The 18,062-nt window shown below is 39.8% G+C and overlaps 1 protein-coding gene across 8 annotated transcripts in view; it reads right to left on the bottom strand.

The window, feature by feature from the left end:
• The window catches only part of SIK3 (SIK family kinase 3), a 242,828-nt gene that overhangs the window by 68,935 nt on the left and 155,831 nt on the right, over positions 1-18,062 (bottom strand). For all 8 annotated transcript variants that reach the window (XM_032285432.1, XM_032285431.1, XM_032285435.1 and 5 more), the window contains exon 4: positions 9,418-9,579. In XM_032285432.1, coding sequence (XP_032141323.1) covers positions 9,418-9,579 — 162 coding nt within the window. The remainder of the gene's footprint in view (positions 1-9,417; positions 9,580-18,062) is intronic.

Genomic DNA, 18,062 nt, shown 5'->3' with positions numbered 1-18,062 from the left:
GGGGGGGGGGAGGGGGGGGGGGGGGGGGGGGGGGGGGAGGGAGGGAAAGGGAATGGAGGGGGGGGAGGGGGGGGGGGGGGGAGAGGGGAGAGGGGAGAGGGGACAGGGGAGAGGGGAGAGGAGACAGGAAGAAAGGAAGAGAAAGAATGAAGGAACGAATGGGTTACGTGTGCACCTAATTTCCTTAAACCATACCTTGCTCGCTAGAGATTTTTCAAAGCTGTCATTTTCTGCAGCTTCAATAAAATGCCGATAAGCTTATTTTTCTTTGTTCTAGATATTATACAAATTCAGACGAAACTTGGGCTTTTAATTATCACTGCTATGTTTTATTTATTTTAGTTTTATTTTAATGGGCAAATTATAATTGTATATATTTACAAGGTTCAACATACATGTTACGATACACGTATACGTGTGGAATGATTAAATCTGGTGAATTAACATATCCATCACTTCACATACTCACTGATCCACCTTTTATTCAATGCTGTGCCCAACACAGTCTCAGAGACAAAGAGCAGTTTGAAGCGTGAAGATGCTTTGGTAGGTCAGAAGCGCATGCCATCCCGCTCTCACACTCAGCTCAACTCCCTTTCCCTGCAGAGCGAGGAGGCAAGCTTTCAGGCTCACCCTTCTTCTCCAACACTCTTTTTTTTCACCCTCAACCCCCACAAGGCCTTAAAACAAAAGCTTCCATTTCTTTTCTGCCTTTTGCTTCTCTCCCCTTTTCTATTCTCAACCTCTCATTCCCTCTTTTTCTAATTATCCCCAAAATAAATGATGTGCGATCAACAGACAATGGATGAAAATCCTTGAGGCTGAGGAAAAGTCACAGAGAAGTCACCGTGCACAAATGAGAAGTGTGCGTAAGAAGAATCTATGGGTGGGCATCAAATCTTGATACTCAGCTTCTCCGGCTGGTCTCTGTTTACACAGCCTCGGGTGCATGTTTCAGCGTTCCAAGAGTTACGTGAAACCACAGGCTAATCGAGTGCACCTTCCCAGAACATCAACTATTTTTGTGGGTTAAACTAATAATCTTAATATTTCAAAAATATAGATATGACATGAAGTAGAATACAAATTTGTGAAGTTCTAGTCTCAGGAATAGGATTCCAGAGAGGTATAGTTCAAATTTTATTTTCCCAAGGGTCAACATGCAGGAAGGCTACTTAGCAGCTTCCTGGTAATGGTCATGTGCCATTTCAGGGCGAGAACACAGGTTTAGCTGGTAAAATTCCTAGACTGTATTATGACCTGAATTCAGGACAAACACAAAGGCCTCTCTGATCTCAATTTATTGGACATGTCAACCTGGGAGGTACAATGAATGACAGCCTTAAAAAAAGGCATTAGAATTATGAAATAAAATTTGGATTGCTATAACTCGTGTTAAATAACTACTTCCTGTGACCAGTCAGAGACACTGTCAGTCATAGCACTGTGGAAGGGTACTCAAGAATCCAAGGTTTCCAACCTTTCTTTTCCACCTGACGGTATCTCAGTATATTCATACTAAGGGTAAAAGGTCACTTGAGTTAGGGAACGTTTTAATTTTTCACTTAAAAAAAATAGTCTAGCTCTCACTGCATTAAGGTCAAAATTTTCCACAGTACCTTAAATCCATGCTCTGAAAATTCTTTCCAAAGATTGGCTTTTCTATAGTCACATTTCTGATCTTTGCTGTCTGCTGATTGCCAACTAAAACAATAACACAGGAGTGGAAACTATCTCATGGAGACCATTCCGGGAGTCGACATTTAAAAAGAAAAGTTTCCAGCTTCCTTAGGTTTAAGAAAAAATGTCTCCACAATTTTCAAAACATTCTCATAACATCTGAGTATTCGAAAGAACTTTTCTTCAGGGAGTAAGCCAGCTATATCCCAGTTTTTTCTTAGGCAATCTATTTTAAATAGAGACACCTTGCTACTTAATCTTTAGGAACAAGAACATTAAAATTTCTCTCAAATAGCAATACATCAACCATTTTTAAAACACCGTATTTTTTGACAGCTTAATATAATCCATCAGTAAGAAAATTTCATTTCTTTAATTCTAAACATATATTTGACTGGAAATTCCCTCTTCCTGGCCAAGATATATGATTGGTTATCTGGTCCTAGAAATTCTCGTTTGCATTCTCTCTTGAATTTGTTGCTGTTTTCTTCCTTCCCGTGTCTACTGCCACCACAACCTTCATGCGGGATTTTACCATTTCACAGCCTTTAACTGGCCTTCCTATTGCCAGGAGTCTCTTCCCTTCCCTCAGCTTCTAGCTTTCTGTCTTCTCCATACTGAGTTGGATTAATAAAGCCTTATATTGAAATTATTTTAATCTAGTCTAAACATCCGCCTCGCCTGCCTTCTAGGGGAGACTCCTGTACTTTAGCCTACCCTTCCACTGAGCTGCTCGCCCTTTTCTTTCAAATAGATCTTGCGCATTCTATTGCTGCCCATACTGCTCCAATTCAGTGCCCACTGGAACCTAAATGAAATCCCACATCCTAACCACATGCAACTAGCCTTCGCCATCTCTTGCACCCCAACTTCTTCCACTCCCTGTTTTATTTATTATCTCCAGTCTCCTGGACTTTCTTCTACCCCTTTCTTCCATGTTGAATTCATCTCTCTTGGGCCTTTGCATTGTTCTTCCTGCATGGAAGGTTTTGAAGATCCTGGTTAAAAGCAGTACCTCTCACACAAATCATTCTGCCACGTTACTAGAGTTTATCTTTGTTACAGCCCTATGAGAGCTTATTTGTGCTTACTGTCTACTTCTCCCCATTAGAATGTTAGTTCCAAGGGGCTATTTTATTGGCTGCTGTTCCCCCGTACCTAGATCAGTCTCTGCAACTGACAGCCACCTTATTAACACTTGCTGGAATTCTCTGCTCAACACCTGATCATCCAATCACATGAAATGGACGCATCTCAAATGACATGTCCTCAATAGAATATTTCTGTCCACATCAGTACTGCCTGAACTTCAGTTCCACGAAGCTGGGAAGCATCTGCTACAGAACAGGCATGTACAAGCCCAGTGGGAGTGTGACAATAAACAGGATGTGCTTACAGTCCTTGTGGAACTGACAATCTAGTGCAATCTTACAAACTAAAGTAGCTCTGTCATCCTCCGAACTCCTATGCTAATTAGACTATATAATTAATGTGATAATGAGTCATGATGTGCCTCATAACATCGCTTCTATCGTATCCAACTATAATTTGGTAGCTGTTAAGGATGCTACCATCCAGTGATGCTGGCTCCATGCTGCGAGAGCTGTGCTGTGCCTCCCCAGTCCTTCACCTGCTCCTCTGCAGATCCTTACGCATCTCAGGCAAGAAAAGTTAAAAGTCAGAATCCAAGAATCCTATTCTTTTCCTGGCGTTGGGATTCTCTATACCTTGCTTGGGTGTTCTTTATAAGAAATTCAGAGGTTTTGGAGAGTTAAATGAGCCAGAAAATGAAGAGGTTTTTAATAAGCTGTATTTGCATGCCAAATAATAAAATTAAGTGATACATGTAAAAATGCTTTGTGAACTACATTATATATCTGCAATGCATAATTTTGGTGTTCTAACTTTTCAAAGATCTAGATGCTTGCTGCCCAAATAGCCTAAATTCTCTGGGGCTGGAGTCATGTTTCACACTTTTTTCTCTTCTTTGCCATTATGGAAGGAGACTTCGTTAACAGGTAAGATTCCAGATTACCTCCACAAATTCTTAGTTCTAGACTTGGTAACTGCCAACAGAAATAAAATTCTTTTTTTTTTTTCTTTTGTTTTCTTAATAAGAAAGAGATGGAATCTTACTATGTTGCCCCAGGTCTCAAACTCCTGGCCTCAAGTGATCTTCCCACTTTGCCTTCCCAAAGTGCTGAGATTACAGTCATAAGCCACCTCTCCTTGTCATAAAATTCTATATTCTGAGAATGATTGAGGCTTCTTCTGTATTACTAATGATAGAAATATCTTTTTAAAATTCTACACAAGACAGGTTTGCTACTGCCATTAAGAACACAGATTTGTTGTTAATAATGCTAAAACCAGAAAGAAAACAAAGTTATTCGCCTGGGCTTTATTCTCTCTAGAAATAGAACAAGAACAAAAATTCATAAATTAGAATTAAGCACAAAAAAATCATAAACAATGGAATAATGGTTGAATCCTTCTTTTTTTCAGTAGAGAAGGCATCACTATGAGGCTAGAGTCAAACTCCTGAGTCCAAGTGACACTCCTTGGTCTCAAGTAGCTGGGACTACAGATGCAGGCCATGCTCAGCTGAATCTTATAATATTTATAACTGAAGATATAACTTATACTATCATTATAACTTATAATACCTATAACTAATATCTATCTATCCAGGGAACACATAATTCTCTCAAAGTGAACTAGTATGGACAGTTGTGACAGCTAGACTTTTACAGTATGAAATACCAAATGGAGGCCAGGCATGGTGGCTCATGACTGTAAGCCTAACACTATGGGAGGCTGAGGAGGGAGGAATGGTTGAGGCCAAGAGTTTGAGACCAGCCTTAGCAATACAGTGACACTCCATCTCTACAAAAATTTTTTAAAATTAGCCAGGTATGGTGGGACATGCCTGTAGTCCTAGCTACTTAGGAGGCTGAGGTGGGAGGATCACTTGAGCCCAGGAGGTTGAGGCTGCAGTGAGCCATGGTTATGCCACTGCACTCCAGCCTAGGCAAGAGAAGGTGACCCAGTCTCTTAAAAAAGAGAGGGGAAAGGGCAGGCATGGTGGCTCACACCTATAATTCTAGCACTTTGGGAGGCCAAGGCAGGAGGATAGCTTGAGGCCAGGAGTTTGAGACCAGCCTAGGCAACATAGTGAGATTCTGTCTCTACAAAACAAACAAACAAACAAACAAACAGTATCAAATGTAAATCGCCACATTAATTAATACAAAAGTAAAAATAAATTAATGTAAACAAAAATAGTCACAGAGCAATTTATTCATCTTCTACACTGAATTGGACGCGTATTTTCACTAAAACCACTTAGGCAAACAATGGCATAAAGAAAACATGAATCTTTTACACTTTCTAATCTGAATTTTATTAGTTCCAAATTATTTTGCTACTGCAGCATATATGATTATTTTAAAGATGAGCTGCTTAAAACTAACATCTTTTTATTTTTTTGAGATGGAGTCTCACTCTGTGGCACAGGCTAGAGTGCAATGGCACAATCTCGGCTCACTGCAACCTCCACCTCCCAGGTTCAAGTGATTCTTCCACCTCAGCCTCCCAAGTAGCTGGGATTACAAACATCCACCATCATGCCCAGCTAATTTTTGTACTTTTATAGAGACAGGTTTTCACCATGTTGGCCAGGCTGGTTTCGAACTCCTGACCTCAGGTGATCTGCCCGAGTTGGCCTTCCGAAGTGCTGGGATTACAGGCATGAGCCACTGTGCCCGGCCAAGACTAACTTCTTAAAATAAAACCAAAAAAACCTTTTTCTCTCTTACATGTTTTTTTCATATGTAGTAGTTTCTTCTTAATGAGATTTAAAATATGTTATCAAAATGGAAGCCATTGAAAAGATCAAAAATCTGAAAGTTACTTTTGGCTTTTAGAATTAAAGTTGATTTCATTACCTATCTGACCTTATCCTGTCAAAAACATCCAACCTACCTCTCCAAAATTAGTCATGTTCTAGTTGGCTGCAACTAGAAGCATTTCTCCCACTAGTCCATTAAGTTCAAAAAAGAACTGGCAGGTGAGAATGAAAATTCTATTTAATTTATGTGCAAGAAAGGAGGTTCGGGCAATGACTGAGAAACTGAGTAATGATGGCAGGTAAGAGAAAGAATGCATAAGCAAAGCTAATGTTAGATATTGTAGCAGGCCACAAAACTAGAGGTGCTCTTAATTTTTTTGTTCTGCTCTTAAATAATAAAAATGTACATTTTGGGTTAATGAACTTAAAAATCTTGCCAAAGTATATGTGTTAACACAGAGAGAGCCCAAGGCTGGCTGCCAGCACCCCAGGAGTCTGAAATTATGTATCAGCAGGTAGACATTCTCACTGTGGCCCCTTGAATTTGTTTTAACTATTAACTAAAAAAAGCCTTTAAAAATCTTTACCCAAATATGTCAGTAGAGTTTCCAATTTCAATGATCAATAATCTCTGTTTTTACTCTGAGTTTCTTAATGTAAAAGCTAAAGAATACAGAAATTTCCTTAATGGCCTCTGCAGCATTCTATTAACGGCATTTCCTTAATGGCCTATGGTGTGGTGGCTCACACCTGTAATCCCAGCACTTTGGGAGGCCGAGGTGGATGGATAATGAGGTGAAAAGTTAAAGACCAGCCTAGCCAACATAGTGAAACCCCGTCTCTACTAAAAGTACAAAAAATTAGCTGGGAATGGTGACAGGTGCCTGTAATCCCAGCTACTCAGGAGGCTGAGGCAGGAGAATCCCTTGAACCTGGGAGGCAGAGGTTGCAGTGAGTGGAGATTGAGCCACTGTACTCCAGCACTCCAGGCTGGACAACAGTGCAAGACTGCATCTCAAAAAAAAAAAAAAAAAAAAAAAAAAGAAAGAAATTTCCTTAACTAAATCAAAATGATCCTAAATTCAAAATCAAGAACCCAGGGAGCATTAAGAAAATTGTTAACCTTGGGTCAGCAGAGGGATAATAAAACTAGACAATATAAAGAGGGCCTTCTTTTAACTCAGTACCCTAATCAATAATCAAAGAGCCTTACAATGATATCTGTGTCATGCTGAATAATGGCCCACCAAATACATCTATATCCCAATCTGCCATACTTGTGAGTGTGATACCATACACGGTAAAAAGGATTGTATTAACATGATTAAATTAAGGATCTTAAAATGGGAAGATAGAAGAGGCTGGGCGCAGTGGCTCATGCCTGTAATCCCAGCACATTGGGAGGCCAAGGTGGGAGGATTGCTTGAGGCCAGGAGTTCGAGACCAGTGTGAGCAACATGGTATAGCCCTGTTTCTACTAAAAATACAAAAATTAGCTGGGCATAGTGGCGCACACCTGTAGTCTCAGAACTCAGGAGGCTGAGGTAGCAATGAGCCGAGATCATGCCATTGCCCTCCTGCCTGGGCGACAGAATAAGTCCTGTCCCAAAAAACAAAAACAAAAAACGGTGGGAGTGGGAGAGAGATGAACCTGGATTATCTGAGACAACGCAATGTAATCACAAGGGTCCTTGCAAGAAGGAAGCAGGAGGGTCAGAATTAGGGGTAGCAGATAGGATGATGGAAGTCATAGGTTGGAATGATGGAAGGAAGGGGCTGAGTCAAAGAATGTAGGTGACCTCCAGAAGCTGAAAAAGGCCAGGACACATTTTCCCTTCAGAGTCTCCAGGAGGAACAGCCCCTGCTACTGTCTTCATTTTCACCCTATGAAACTCATCTTGGACTTCTGACCTCCAGAACTACCGACTAAAAAATCTGTGTTTTTTCAAATCACTAAGTTTGTGGTAATTTGTGATAGTAATAATAAGACATTAATCAATATTTTATTACAGTTTAAAGGGTTGTGAAGTTTAGTAGGTATTATTACCATTAATTTAATTGAAGCTACAACAAAGAATTACAAAAGAAGGTTTGAAATTGCCCGGCCTTTCCATGCACACACCTCTGTAGGAACTACTAGCATCTAGAGAGCTTTGGGGAAAATAAAAGACGTGAGGACAAAGGAAAAACATGATTTTATATAAGATAAAGAAAGCCTTTAATTCCTGTGTACTCTGTAATAAGCTAGTGCAGAACTCAAAGAACTCATAAATGATGCAAAACTTCTAAACAAAAGTGTAGCCATCAGCTTCAGATAAGTAAAAAGCTAGGTGATGCTCTAGGATATGAAAGTGAAGGGGCTTATCTACACAAAAGCAACTGTCAGAGGAATCATGACCCTGCAAAGGTACCCTTAGGTAACTTTGACCTATAATAAAAATCCGAACTCTCAAATCCCACCTCTACTAAGGAAGAAAATCCTTAGAACTGCTTTATACCTTGCATTTTCAAGACATGGTATTCTAGCTATATTTCAATTTTCTATACGAGGTGGCCTTCCTTTAATCTGGGAGACAGGGGATACACAATGCAATACCGGAAAGTGTCAGCAAACATAAATGGCTTACTTTCATATTTACAGTTTCTATATATATTTCAGTCACTTACTTCTATCAGTAAATGGTGAGTTTGTATTCATTAGGCAAAATGCTGACAGTTTACTAAAATTAAGCATGAGCAGATCGAAAAGTGCTTTTTAGGCACTATCAGATAAGCAGAATAGTAGAATTTGAGAAGACAAAAAGCTGGACTGCCTATAAGCCACTATAAGATCTATATTTCCTAAATTACCACAAAATTACAAACCTTAGAATAAGTATGCTCTGGGCTGGGCGCGGTGGCTCATGCCTGTAAATCCCAGCACTTTGGGAGGCCGAGGTGGGTGGATCACAAGGTCAGGAGATCAAGATCATTCGGGCCTACATGGTGAAACCTTGTCTCTACTAAAAATACAAAACTCAGCCAGGTATAGTGGCGTATGCCCATAATCCCAGCTACTTGGGAGGCTGAGGCAGGAGAATACCTTGAACCAGGGAGTCGGAGGTTGCAGTGAGCCGAGACTGTACCACTGCACCCCAGCCTGGCAACAGAGTGAGACATTATCTCAGAAAAAAAAAAAAAAAAAAGAAAGAAAAGAAAAGAAAAGAAAAAAGTATTCTCTGTGTCAACAGTGATATAAATACACAAATCAACCTTCTCAAGTGAAGGTGAGAGGAGGGTATATAATTTTAGCAGTTTTCCTTTCTACTTTATTACATATTTGATTTATTATTATTTAAAAAAGGACCTGTTAACCAAAGTAATAGTATTTTAAACATTACCCTTTCCTTTCTTTCTCCCCAGCCTCATTCCAGCTGATACTACATTAAAAATAAATGGGCCGGGTGCGGTGGCTCACACCTGTAATCCCAGCACTTTGGGAGGCCAACCCAGGTGGATCACTTGAGGTCAGGAGTTTGAGACCAGCATGGCCAACATGGCGAAGCCCCATCTCTACTAAAAATATAAAAATTAGCCAGGCGTAGTGACACGCACCTGTAATCCCAGCTACTTGGGAGGCTGAGGCAGGAGAATCACTTGAACCCAGGAGATGGAGGTTGCAGTGAGTTGAGATGCACCACTGCACTCCAGCCTGAGTGACAACGAGACTCAGTCTTAGGGGGAAAAAAATACTTTTAAAGTTTATCAATTTTCAGGCTAGTTTTGTAAATCTTAAATTTACTTTCACAATAGTTCTTTCTGAAGAGATGGAGATAGATAAGCCCTTGCTTTAAGAGCTCCAAAGGAAAAGCTCCTTTGTCCCTATCTCACGTTCGTACAGTTCTCACCTGCTATTTTGATATTGAGATTGGCATCCAGAAGTAAATTTTCAGCTTTTAAATCACGATGAACAATGTTCCGACAGTGACAAAAATAGACAGCTGTGACGATCTGTTTGAATTTCCGACGTGCCTCCTTTTCTGCCATTCTACCATGGGCCACCAGGTGGTCTGTGTTGAAGAAGAATACAGTCAGTTTTCATTCTGGACACTTGTATAATTTCAAAAGGTAGGCTTTTAAGGAGGGCTACAAGGGGCCCTCTCAAATGAATGAGTTAAAGAAGCAAAATGAACAAAGAGAGAACACCACATCGATAGTCCTGGTTTGCATCTATAAAAATTTATTAGTAATAAATATCCAAACTATTTTAAGTATAAATCCTGTTATACAAAAGCATGCATAAGAACACACTTGTATTTTCATTTGGAAAAGAGTTCTGAGGGTTATAAGGTATTTATCAAGGATCATAGAACTAAAAACCTTTCTTTTCATATCCCCACTGCAGAAGATTACAGACATGAGCAAACACACATGAAGGTAAGCATCAGAAATATTTCCTGTGTTAAGGGGGAGATAAAAAAGCAAGGCCCCAATATTCAATCATTTAAGGAAAGAGTAGACAGAAATTAGTCACTGCTAAGGGGCTGGATAGAGCACTCTGTTTAGGTTACCATCTCTTCTGCTTTCTCAAAGTTCTTCCGTTTGACATAAAAACACACTTAGTCCCTGTTCTCTGGAGCGCGTAGTGATATACTCACATCTTTATATCTGCATTTATGGGGCTTACCAAATGGTTCTTAAACAATGTTAATTTTTACAGATAGCATCAATCAAAAACCAAGTAAAGTTTCTACCAACTTAAATAAAATCATTTCATTGGCCATATTGTTAATTAAGGTATATCAAAAGAATTTACATGTGAAAAAATCTATAATACTATAAAGCAGGCTATCTTCAATATTCAAAAATGATTTGATGGATTAGTAGGTTCTTTAAGAACTTTCCAATAATGACAGTAGGTTTAGACCAAACCAACGTTATACATATCTGTGACTCAGTTCTTTATCAAACCAAAACACAGACAGGTCATGACAGCTAAAGGGATTAGAAATGTCAGCTATGATACAGTGGTTCTGTTAGAAATGGCTAATAGTCTCATGAGCACTGTCCTTTAATTAACTGATCTAGCTCGGAAAAGGACATATTTGCCATCATAAGCATTCTGAGATGGTAGGAAAGTGAAAAATGAGGGAATACAGATAAATATACCGTTGTTTATTTATCAACAGTACTTTTGGTAAGAATGCACAATTGTTTGGTAACATCTCACTCACAGGACTGGTCAGGTGTATCTTTCCTTCACCACAAAGAGGAATTTCAGGGTAGCACATATTTACTAGCAATAACTGCAAGACTCAACACTTGTGGCAAGAAACGCCAGGGGAGAAGGTTGAAGAAGAGGAGCTAGATACCGACCCATCTACAGAGCAGACTGTAAAATAATTCAAACTGCATTCTGACCACAAGGAATGTAACATTCTGGAATACAAATACTATAGTCACTTTAAGAACATGTCTTGTATGTAGATAATGTAAATCATTAAGAAAGCTCCTCAAAGGAATTTTTGTGATTTTTGTTGACAATACAAGGCTTTTGAAGCATCTCCCTCAAAAAAACCAAGTCATTGTTATAGGCAAGATTACCAATTTAATAGAAAAAAGGAATAAAATAAGAAGTCTTCCACTTAGCAGTTGAAAGGACTAGAATCAAGCTTTCCCCGGGAGGTCAGAGTTGGGGATAAGCTCCCACTTGGGTGTGTTTAGGCTTCCGGTGGTCTGCTATGAACTTTAAACAACACGAAGTCCCAACTAGGGAGAGTAACTTAACAGAAGCTGTGAAAGAACTGGCCATCCATCAGAGGTAGAACGCTATGTTTTAAGAGGCCATTTTCTAACAGTACCTCTCCTTTGACCCCCTATTTCTCTTAACCCAAGGCCTAATTATTCTAATAATATGTTTTAGTTGCTAAACCTTGTCTAATTAAAGAGCTTTGAAGAGACAGCTATTCTTGAGAAACATAAAAATAAACTCTTATGAAGGTTTACCAACAGAAGCTCATTTGGCCAAGCTACCCATTAATTAAAATGCCCAAGAGACATTCGTCTGGCAGTAAACACTAATTACCAGAACACATCAAAGCGCTTCTTAAATGCTGCAGAATGATTAATTTTATGATTTCCAAAATAAGTGATTTACTTTTATTATGAAACTCTTTATAAATTTCTAAGTACCTCGTTTTCCTAAAATGATTGGAAATTTCTCAAAACTGTTATACAGGCCAGAAGCTGGTGGAATGCAGCCTAGTTCTGTTTTATCTCTACAATGGCACATCAGTTGTCCCTGGACAAATCATTTAGCCTGCCAAAACCCCACCTCTTGATCTGCTAAATAGAAGTAAACTCTGTTGCATGCTATACCCAAAGACAGAATAGAATTATTTGGGAATAAACATGTACTCTGATTATTATACGTCAGCTGGGCGCGGTGGCTCATGACTGTAATCCTAGCACTTCGGGAGGCCAAGGCAGATGCATCACAAGGTCAGGAGATCAAGACCATCCTGGCTAATACACTGAAACCCTGTCTTTACTAAAAATACAAAAAATTAGCTGGGCATGGTGGTGGGCGCCTGTAATCACCTCAGGAGGCTGAGGCAGGAGGATCGCTTGAATCGGGGAGGCAGAGGTTGCAGTGAGCTGAGGTAGCGCCACTGCATTCAGCCTGGGCAACAGAGCAAGACTCCCCTATTTCTCTTAACCCAAGGCCTAATTATTCTAATAATATGTTTTAGTTGCTAAACCTTGTCTAATTAAAGAGCTTTGAAGAGACAGCTATTCTTGAGAAACATAAAAGTAAACTCTTATGAAGGTTTACCATCAGAAGCTCATCTCAAAAAAAAAAGAGTATCATATGTCAAAACTTTCACTTTCAAAGATGTTGCAAAAGACATTTTTTAAAAGGTTCACTCAATACTATATAGGGAATATTTAAACATCTAGTTAATAAGAGCACACAGCGCTTCAGAATTCTGCCTAGCTTAAAGGTGATTTTCTATACACTGACTGTCACTGTTAATGGTTCTGGTTAAAAGGTGTCTGTAATAGCACACCAGGTAATACAGCTTAAACTATAACACTTTCCCCAAAGTTACCTTCAGTACGTTATAGATACGAAGAAGATAAATCACTTTTTTTAGCTGGACTCTAAATACACTTATTGAACAAACCACTTTTTTCAAAAGAGTGTTTGCATGAGATATTTACTCCTAGCCATTGTGTTTGGCATTCAAGTTTTCTTCTTCTTCTCTTTGGGAGCACTGTGCTCTTCACATACAAGCCCCTTTTGGTGGCTCAACCTCATTCACATTTCAGCCTCTGCTCTGATTTTTGCCCATCTTATCCCCCCAACCCCTACTCCCATTGGTTTGCTTTCACTGTAAACCTATGAGGTCTAGTGGGTGTGCCAGGAAGCCAGCAGCCTGCAGTGGTTTTCAGTCCCTGCTAAAAATCGCCTTTCAGCTGCTTGCTGACAAATGGCTGCTTTATACTTGTATACGCTCTAGAGGCAGGCAGCAAACATTCTTCAAGTTCAAATGTGACATTTAACGTTCGATGAAGAAATCCAGAGCTGTAGCCTGGCCTGGACTTAACACATAGTCACAGCATTTTAACAAATACTGCAGTACTTTCAGAAGGCAAACGAAACCAAATGGCCCCTGAATCCACTCAATATGCAAAGTAAAATATATGTTGAACCTTGTCAGGATAAACTCCAATTGCAAGGAACTCTAGAGCTGTTCTGCTTCTTCCAGGCAATTCAGTGAGCTAGCTCTCCTAAATACTGAGCCATGACTACTACCCATATCCTCATCCCAATCATCCACACTGCAGCCATAACCCCAGCGAAATTCTTGTCCCCTCCCCATCCAACCAATCTAAGCAAACCACAATTAGACACCTGCTGTGTAAAGTCAAGTGCATTACACTAAGCTTTTTTCACCATCAATCAACTACTTATCTATTTAGTTGCCATTACAGGTCTGGGACAAATTTAAAGTTTTCTTTGACTAGAACTTTACTCCCAGGATGTACAGACAGGGATAAGGTGATTCTTCACTAAAAGGAAAAAAAGGTTCTCCTGTTTCAAGTGCTTGTCAAAAGTAAAAAGAGTTTAAGTTCTCTTTCTCACTTTCCAGGGACCCTAACTTGGCACTGGTCTTCTTTATTTTTGGTCTGCCTTTCCTTGCAAAATGAAAAGAAGTGAGTAATACTAAGAGATTTCCATATCCCGCAAAGAGTAATATTGCTAGAAGTATAGGAAATCAATTTTGAAGTTTCTAAAGTATTAGAGCACCATCATGTAAGTCTGCTTCAGAATTCACTGTTTGCAATTTTGTCCCAATCTTACTCAGAAAGAAAATATCTTGTGGTACATTTAGGTTCTAACCTTTCAAAGAGCAAAAATACACAGAAGCCAGTCTTAGCTTCCCTAGGCCAGCTTCAATGGAGCGTCAGAGGTATGCCACTAATGGGATAGCGGTGAGGAGCCAACGTTTCTTAAAATAAGTCACTTTTCCATTCAGACAGTGTCTCCATTTGTCTGCTAAGTCTACGACTCATAGCTGATGCAAAACAGTAGCTGAAAATGAACATATCCTGACAGCAGAACAAGCAATAGGCAGAAACCTCACATTTCAGTGAAGAATGAACCCAGCCTGGAAAGGGGAAAAGGCAGCATGTGTGCTCATCTTAGGTGACCACCTGAAAATTTTCTGCCAATTCCAAACTAACCACAGCTAGCAATTCTTTGCTTTGCCACTCAGTTCTATCATTTCTTCTTCCTACACCCATGGAAACGACTTCCTGTTTATCAAACAAACGCTTCTTTCCAAAAAAGCAGGGCGAGGCCAAGATAACTTAGCACCTCTGAGCAGGTTAATAGGAGTGCACTCCCTTTAATATGCTATTGTCCTCTAACTCCCAGGCGCGGGCTGCCACTCACTAGAGGAAGAGGGTTTGTCATTTTGTCTTCCTTGCCAGGAATCCAACTACCTCTTACTGGGCTTCTTGCCTTGTTGTTGCTTCTTGTCACTATCTCTTCTCTTCTCTCTTCCATTGACCAGGCCAAAAACTTTTATGGCATCCTTCATGCTTCTCTTGCGCTCACACCCTCCATCCTATCCATCAGCAAATTCTATTCACTCTACATTCAAACCATATTCAGAATCCAACTATTTCTCACCCCGTCTTCACTCCACTCTAGTGCCACCAGCCTTAACAGCAACTCTTACCTCTCCCTTAGATTTCTGCAATAACCTCCTAGGATTACTCCTCAAAACAGCAGCCAAGGCAGTAATCCTTCTTTAAAAACTTTTTATTTTGAGATAATTATAGATTCACAGGAAGTTCCAAAGACAGAGCAGAGAGGTCCCATGTAGCCTTCACGCAGTTTCCTCCAATGGTTAAATCTTCCATAATTATAGAACGATATCGAAACCCAGAATTTGGCATGGGTACAATTTGTATGAATAGTTCTATGTCACTTTATCGCACGTGCAGATTTGTGGAACAACCATTGCAATTACTACAATAGCAAATACAACTATTCAGACTCAGTCATTACTGAGTATTCTCACATATGTACCTGACTTTTCCCCTGTTTAATCTTTTGTATCAAAAAAAGATACAAAAATATCTCACCACCATAAAGACCTCCCTTGTACTACCGCTATATAGCCATGTTTGTTTCTCTATGCCCCACCATACCTAACTCCTAGAAATCAATCATCTGTTTTCCATTTATGTAATTTCATCACTTTGAGAATACTATATAAACAAAATCATACAGTCAGAAACCTTTTGAGATTGGCTTTTTTATTTTCTTGTTTTCATTTGTTTGCTTTTTGAGACAGAGTCTTGCTCTGTCTTTCAGGATGGATTGCGGCGGCACGGTCGTGGCTAGCTACAGCCTTGACCTCCTCCCACCTCAGCCTCCCAAGCAGCCAGAACGACAAGCATCCACCACCATGCCTTACTAATTATTTAGAGACGGGGTTTCACCAAGTTGACCAAGCTGGTCAACTTCCTGCCTCAGCCTTCCAAAGTGTTGGGATTACAGGCACGAGCCACCATGTCTGGCCTGGTTTTTAGTCACCATAATACCCTTAAGAGACATCCAAGTTGATATGTCTATTAATCATTTCCTCCTTTTTCTTTTTTTTTTTTTCCGAGATGCAGTCTCACTCTGTCATTCAGGCTGGAATGCAGTGGCGCAATCTTGGCTCACTGCAACCTCTGCCTCCCAGGTTCAAGCAATTCTTCTGCCTTAGCCTCCTAAGTAGCTGGGACTACAGGCATGTGCCACCACACCCAGCTAGTTTTTGTATTTTTAGTAGAGATGGGGTATCACCATATTGGCCAGGCTGGTCACCAAGCTTCAGGAGGGCAGGCATTTTTGCCATTTTGTTCAATACTGTATCTAATAAATGGAACGGTATCCGTAATAAGTATTTATTAAAAGAACAAAAGATGATTGAATAAATTCCTATCCCTCTTTCTTAAAACTATTTTCTGAACTTTAGATTTTATTAGCAAAATGAATGCTAAATGCTACTGCTCACCTCAATGAATTCGAGTCTTCTCAAGTAATCTAAAAAGGTACACTAACATGTATGACCTATTTTCACATATCCAAGTCTATACTTGGTATAAAGCAAAAAGCACACTAAATTTTCTTCTGTCTCTTCCAAATAAACTTTTTCCTTGAGAGTTTTGAGAAAACACAGTTTCTTTGTGAAATACCTTATCATAGGATATGCTTTAGTTTTGAAAATGTGGAATTAGAAATATTTTAATTTTTTTCTATGCCTCCTTATTACCCATCAAATAGTACTCTGCCTATGATGGATACTTAATAATTATAGGTTAGGCCAGGCATGGGGCATCACACCTATAATCCCAGCACTTAGGGAGGCCAAGGCGGGAGGACTGCTTGAGCCTAGGAGTTTGAGATCAGCTTGAACAGCAAAGCAAGACCCCACCGCTACAAAAAAAATTAAAAATAAATCAGGCATAGGCCAGGCATGGTGGCTCATGCCTATAATCCCAGCACTTCAGCAGGCAGAGGTAAGTGGATCACCTGAGGTCAGGAGTTCAAGACCAGCCTGGCCAATATGGTAAAACCCTATCTCTACTAAAAATACAAAAGAATTAGCCGGGCATGGTGGCATATGCCTATAGTCCTACCTACTTGGGAGGCTGAGGCAGGAGAATTGCTTGAACCCAGGAGGCAGCGGTTGCAGTGGGCCAAGATCACGTCACTGCACTCCAGTCTGGGTGACAGAGTGTGACCCCATCTCATAAAACAAACAAACAAAATCAGCCAGGCATGGCATGGTGGTATGCACCTGGTAATCTGTTACTTGAGAGGCTGAGGCAGGAGGATCACTTGAACTCAGGAGTTCAAGGCTACACTGAGCTATGATCATGCCACTGTACTCCAGCCTGAGCATCAGGGCAAGACTCTATCTTTAAACTATTATTAGTAATGATAAATTAATGTTTATTATTAATGATGTTAATTATTCATACTTATTAATTTATTATTGTTATAAATTAAGGAATGCCAATGAGAGAAGAGACAAGCTTTTACAAAAACACACTTTTTTACTAAACTACATGCTTTTTAAGTTGTCTTCATAAAAAACATGCCATCCTTTTCATATCAAGTCCATTCACATTAATGTATAAAGAAGGATTTGTTTTCTTATGGCTTCTTAAAAAGTATTTCTAGACTAAGCATAAACCCAGGCAGCCTTTGAAATAGAATCTCATATATTCCAAAATGCCTTTCAAAAATGCTACTCAAATTTTCTCAAATAGTACAAATGTTTCTCATGCTACATCAAGATATTAGCAATAGTTGGTTGGCTAACCCTGTAACAGAGGTTCTAACTAGATTCCTAGTATAATCTGCATGCTCCAAGTCACAAAGGTACCTTTCGATTTTTTAAAATATTGACGCTTATAATTTCGCAATCCTAGCTCTAACTGGTCTTCCAAAGGGAACAGCTCAAGTGCATACATGTCCCTAAGCAACTTTATCTAGCATGAGATTGTAACTAATGGCAATATATAAGGCTAATGGCTCCCAAATTCATTGTTTCTAGTCACCTAACCTCCTGAGCTCCAAACTCCTGTTTTCAAATGTCTGTTGGAAAACTTCATCTAGGTGTTATGAAGATATCTAAATTTAGGCCAGGTGTGGTGGCTCACAACTGTGATCTCAGCACATTGGGAGGCCATGATGGGAGGATCACTTGAGTCGAGGAGTTCAAGATCAAATTCAGCAACATAGTGAGATCCCATCTTTATAATTAAAAAAATTTTGAAAGACATCTAAATTTAACATGAACCAAACTGAACTAACGTTCTCTTCTTTTGTTTGTTTTCTTTTTCGAGATGGAGACTCGCTTGTCATCCAGGCTCAAGTGCAGTGGTGTGATGCTGGCTCATTGCAACCTCCACCTCCCAGGTTAAAGCAATTCTCCTGCCACAGGCTCCCAAGTGGCTGGGACTACAGGTGCATGCCACC

The sequence above is a fragment of the Sapajus apella genome, unplaced genomic scaffold (assembly GCF_009761245.1).
Source record: "Sapajus apella isolate SASKATOON/1434 unplaced genomic scaffold, GSC_monkey_1.0 scaffold16, whole genome shotgun sequence".
NCBI lineage: Eukaryota > Metazoa > Chordata > Mammalia > Primates > Cebidae > Sapajus > Sapajus apella.
This window is presented reverse-complemented; position numbering and strand designations above follow the sequence as displayed.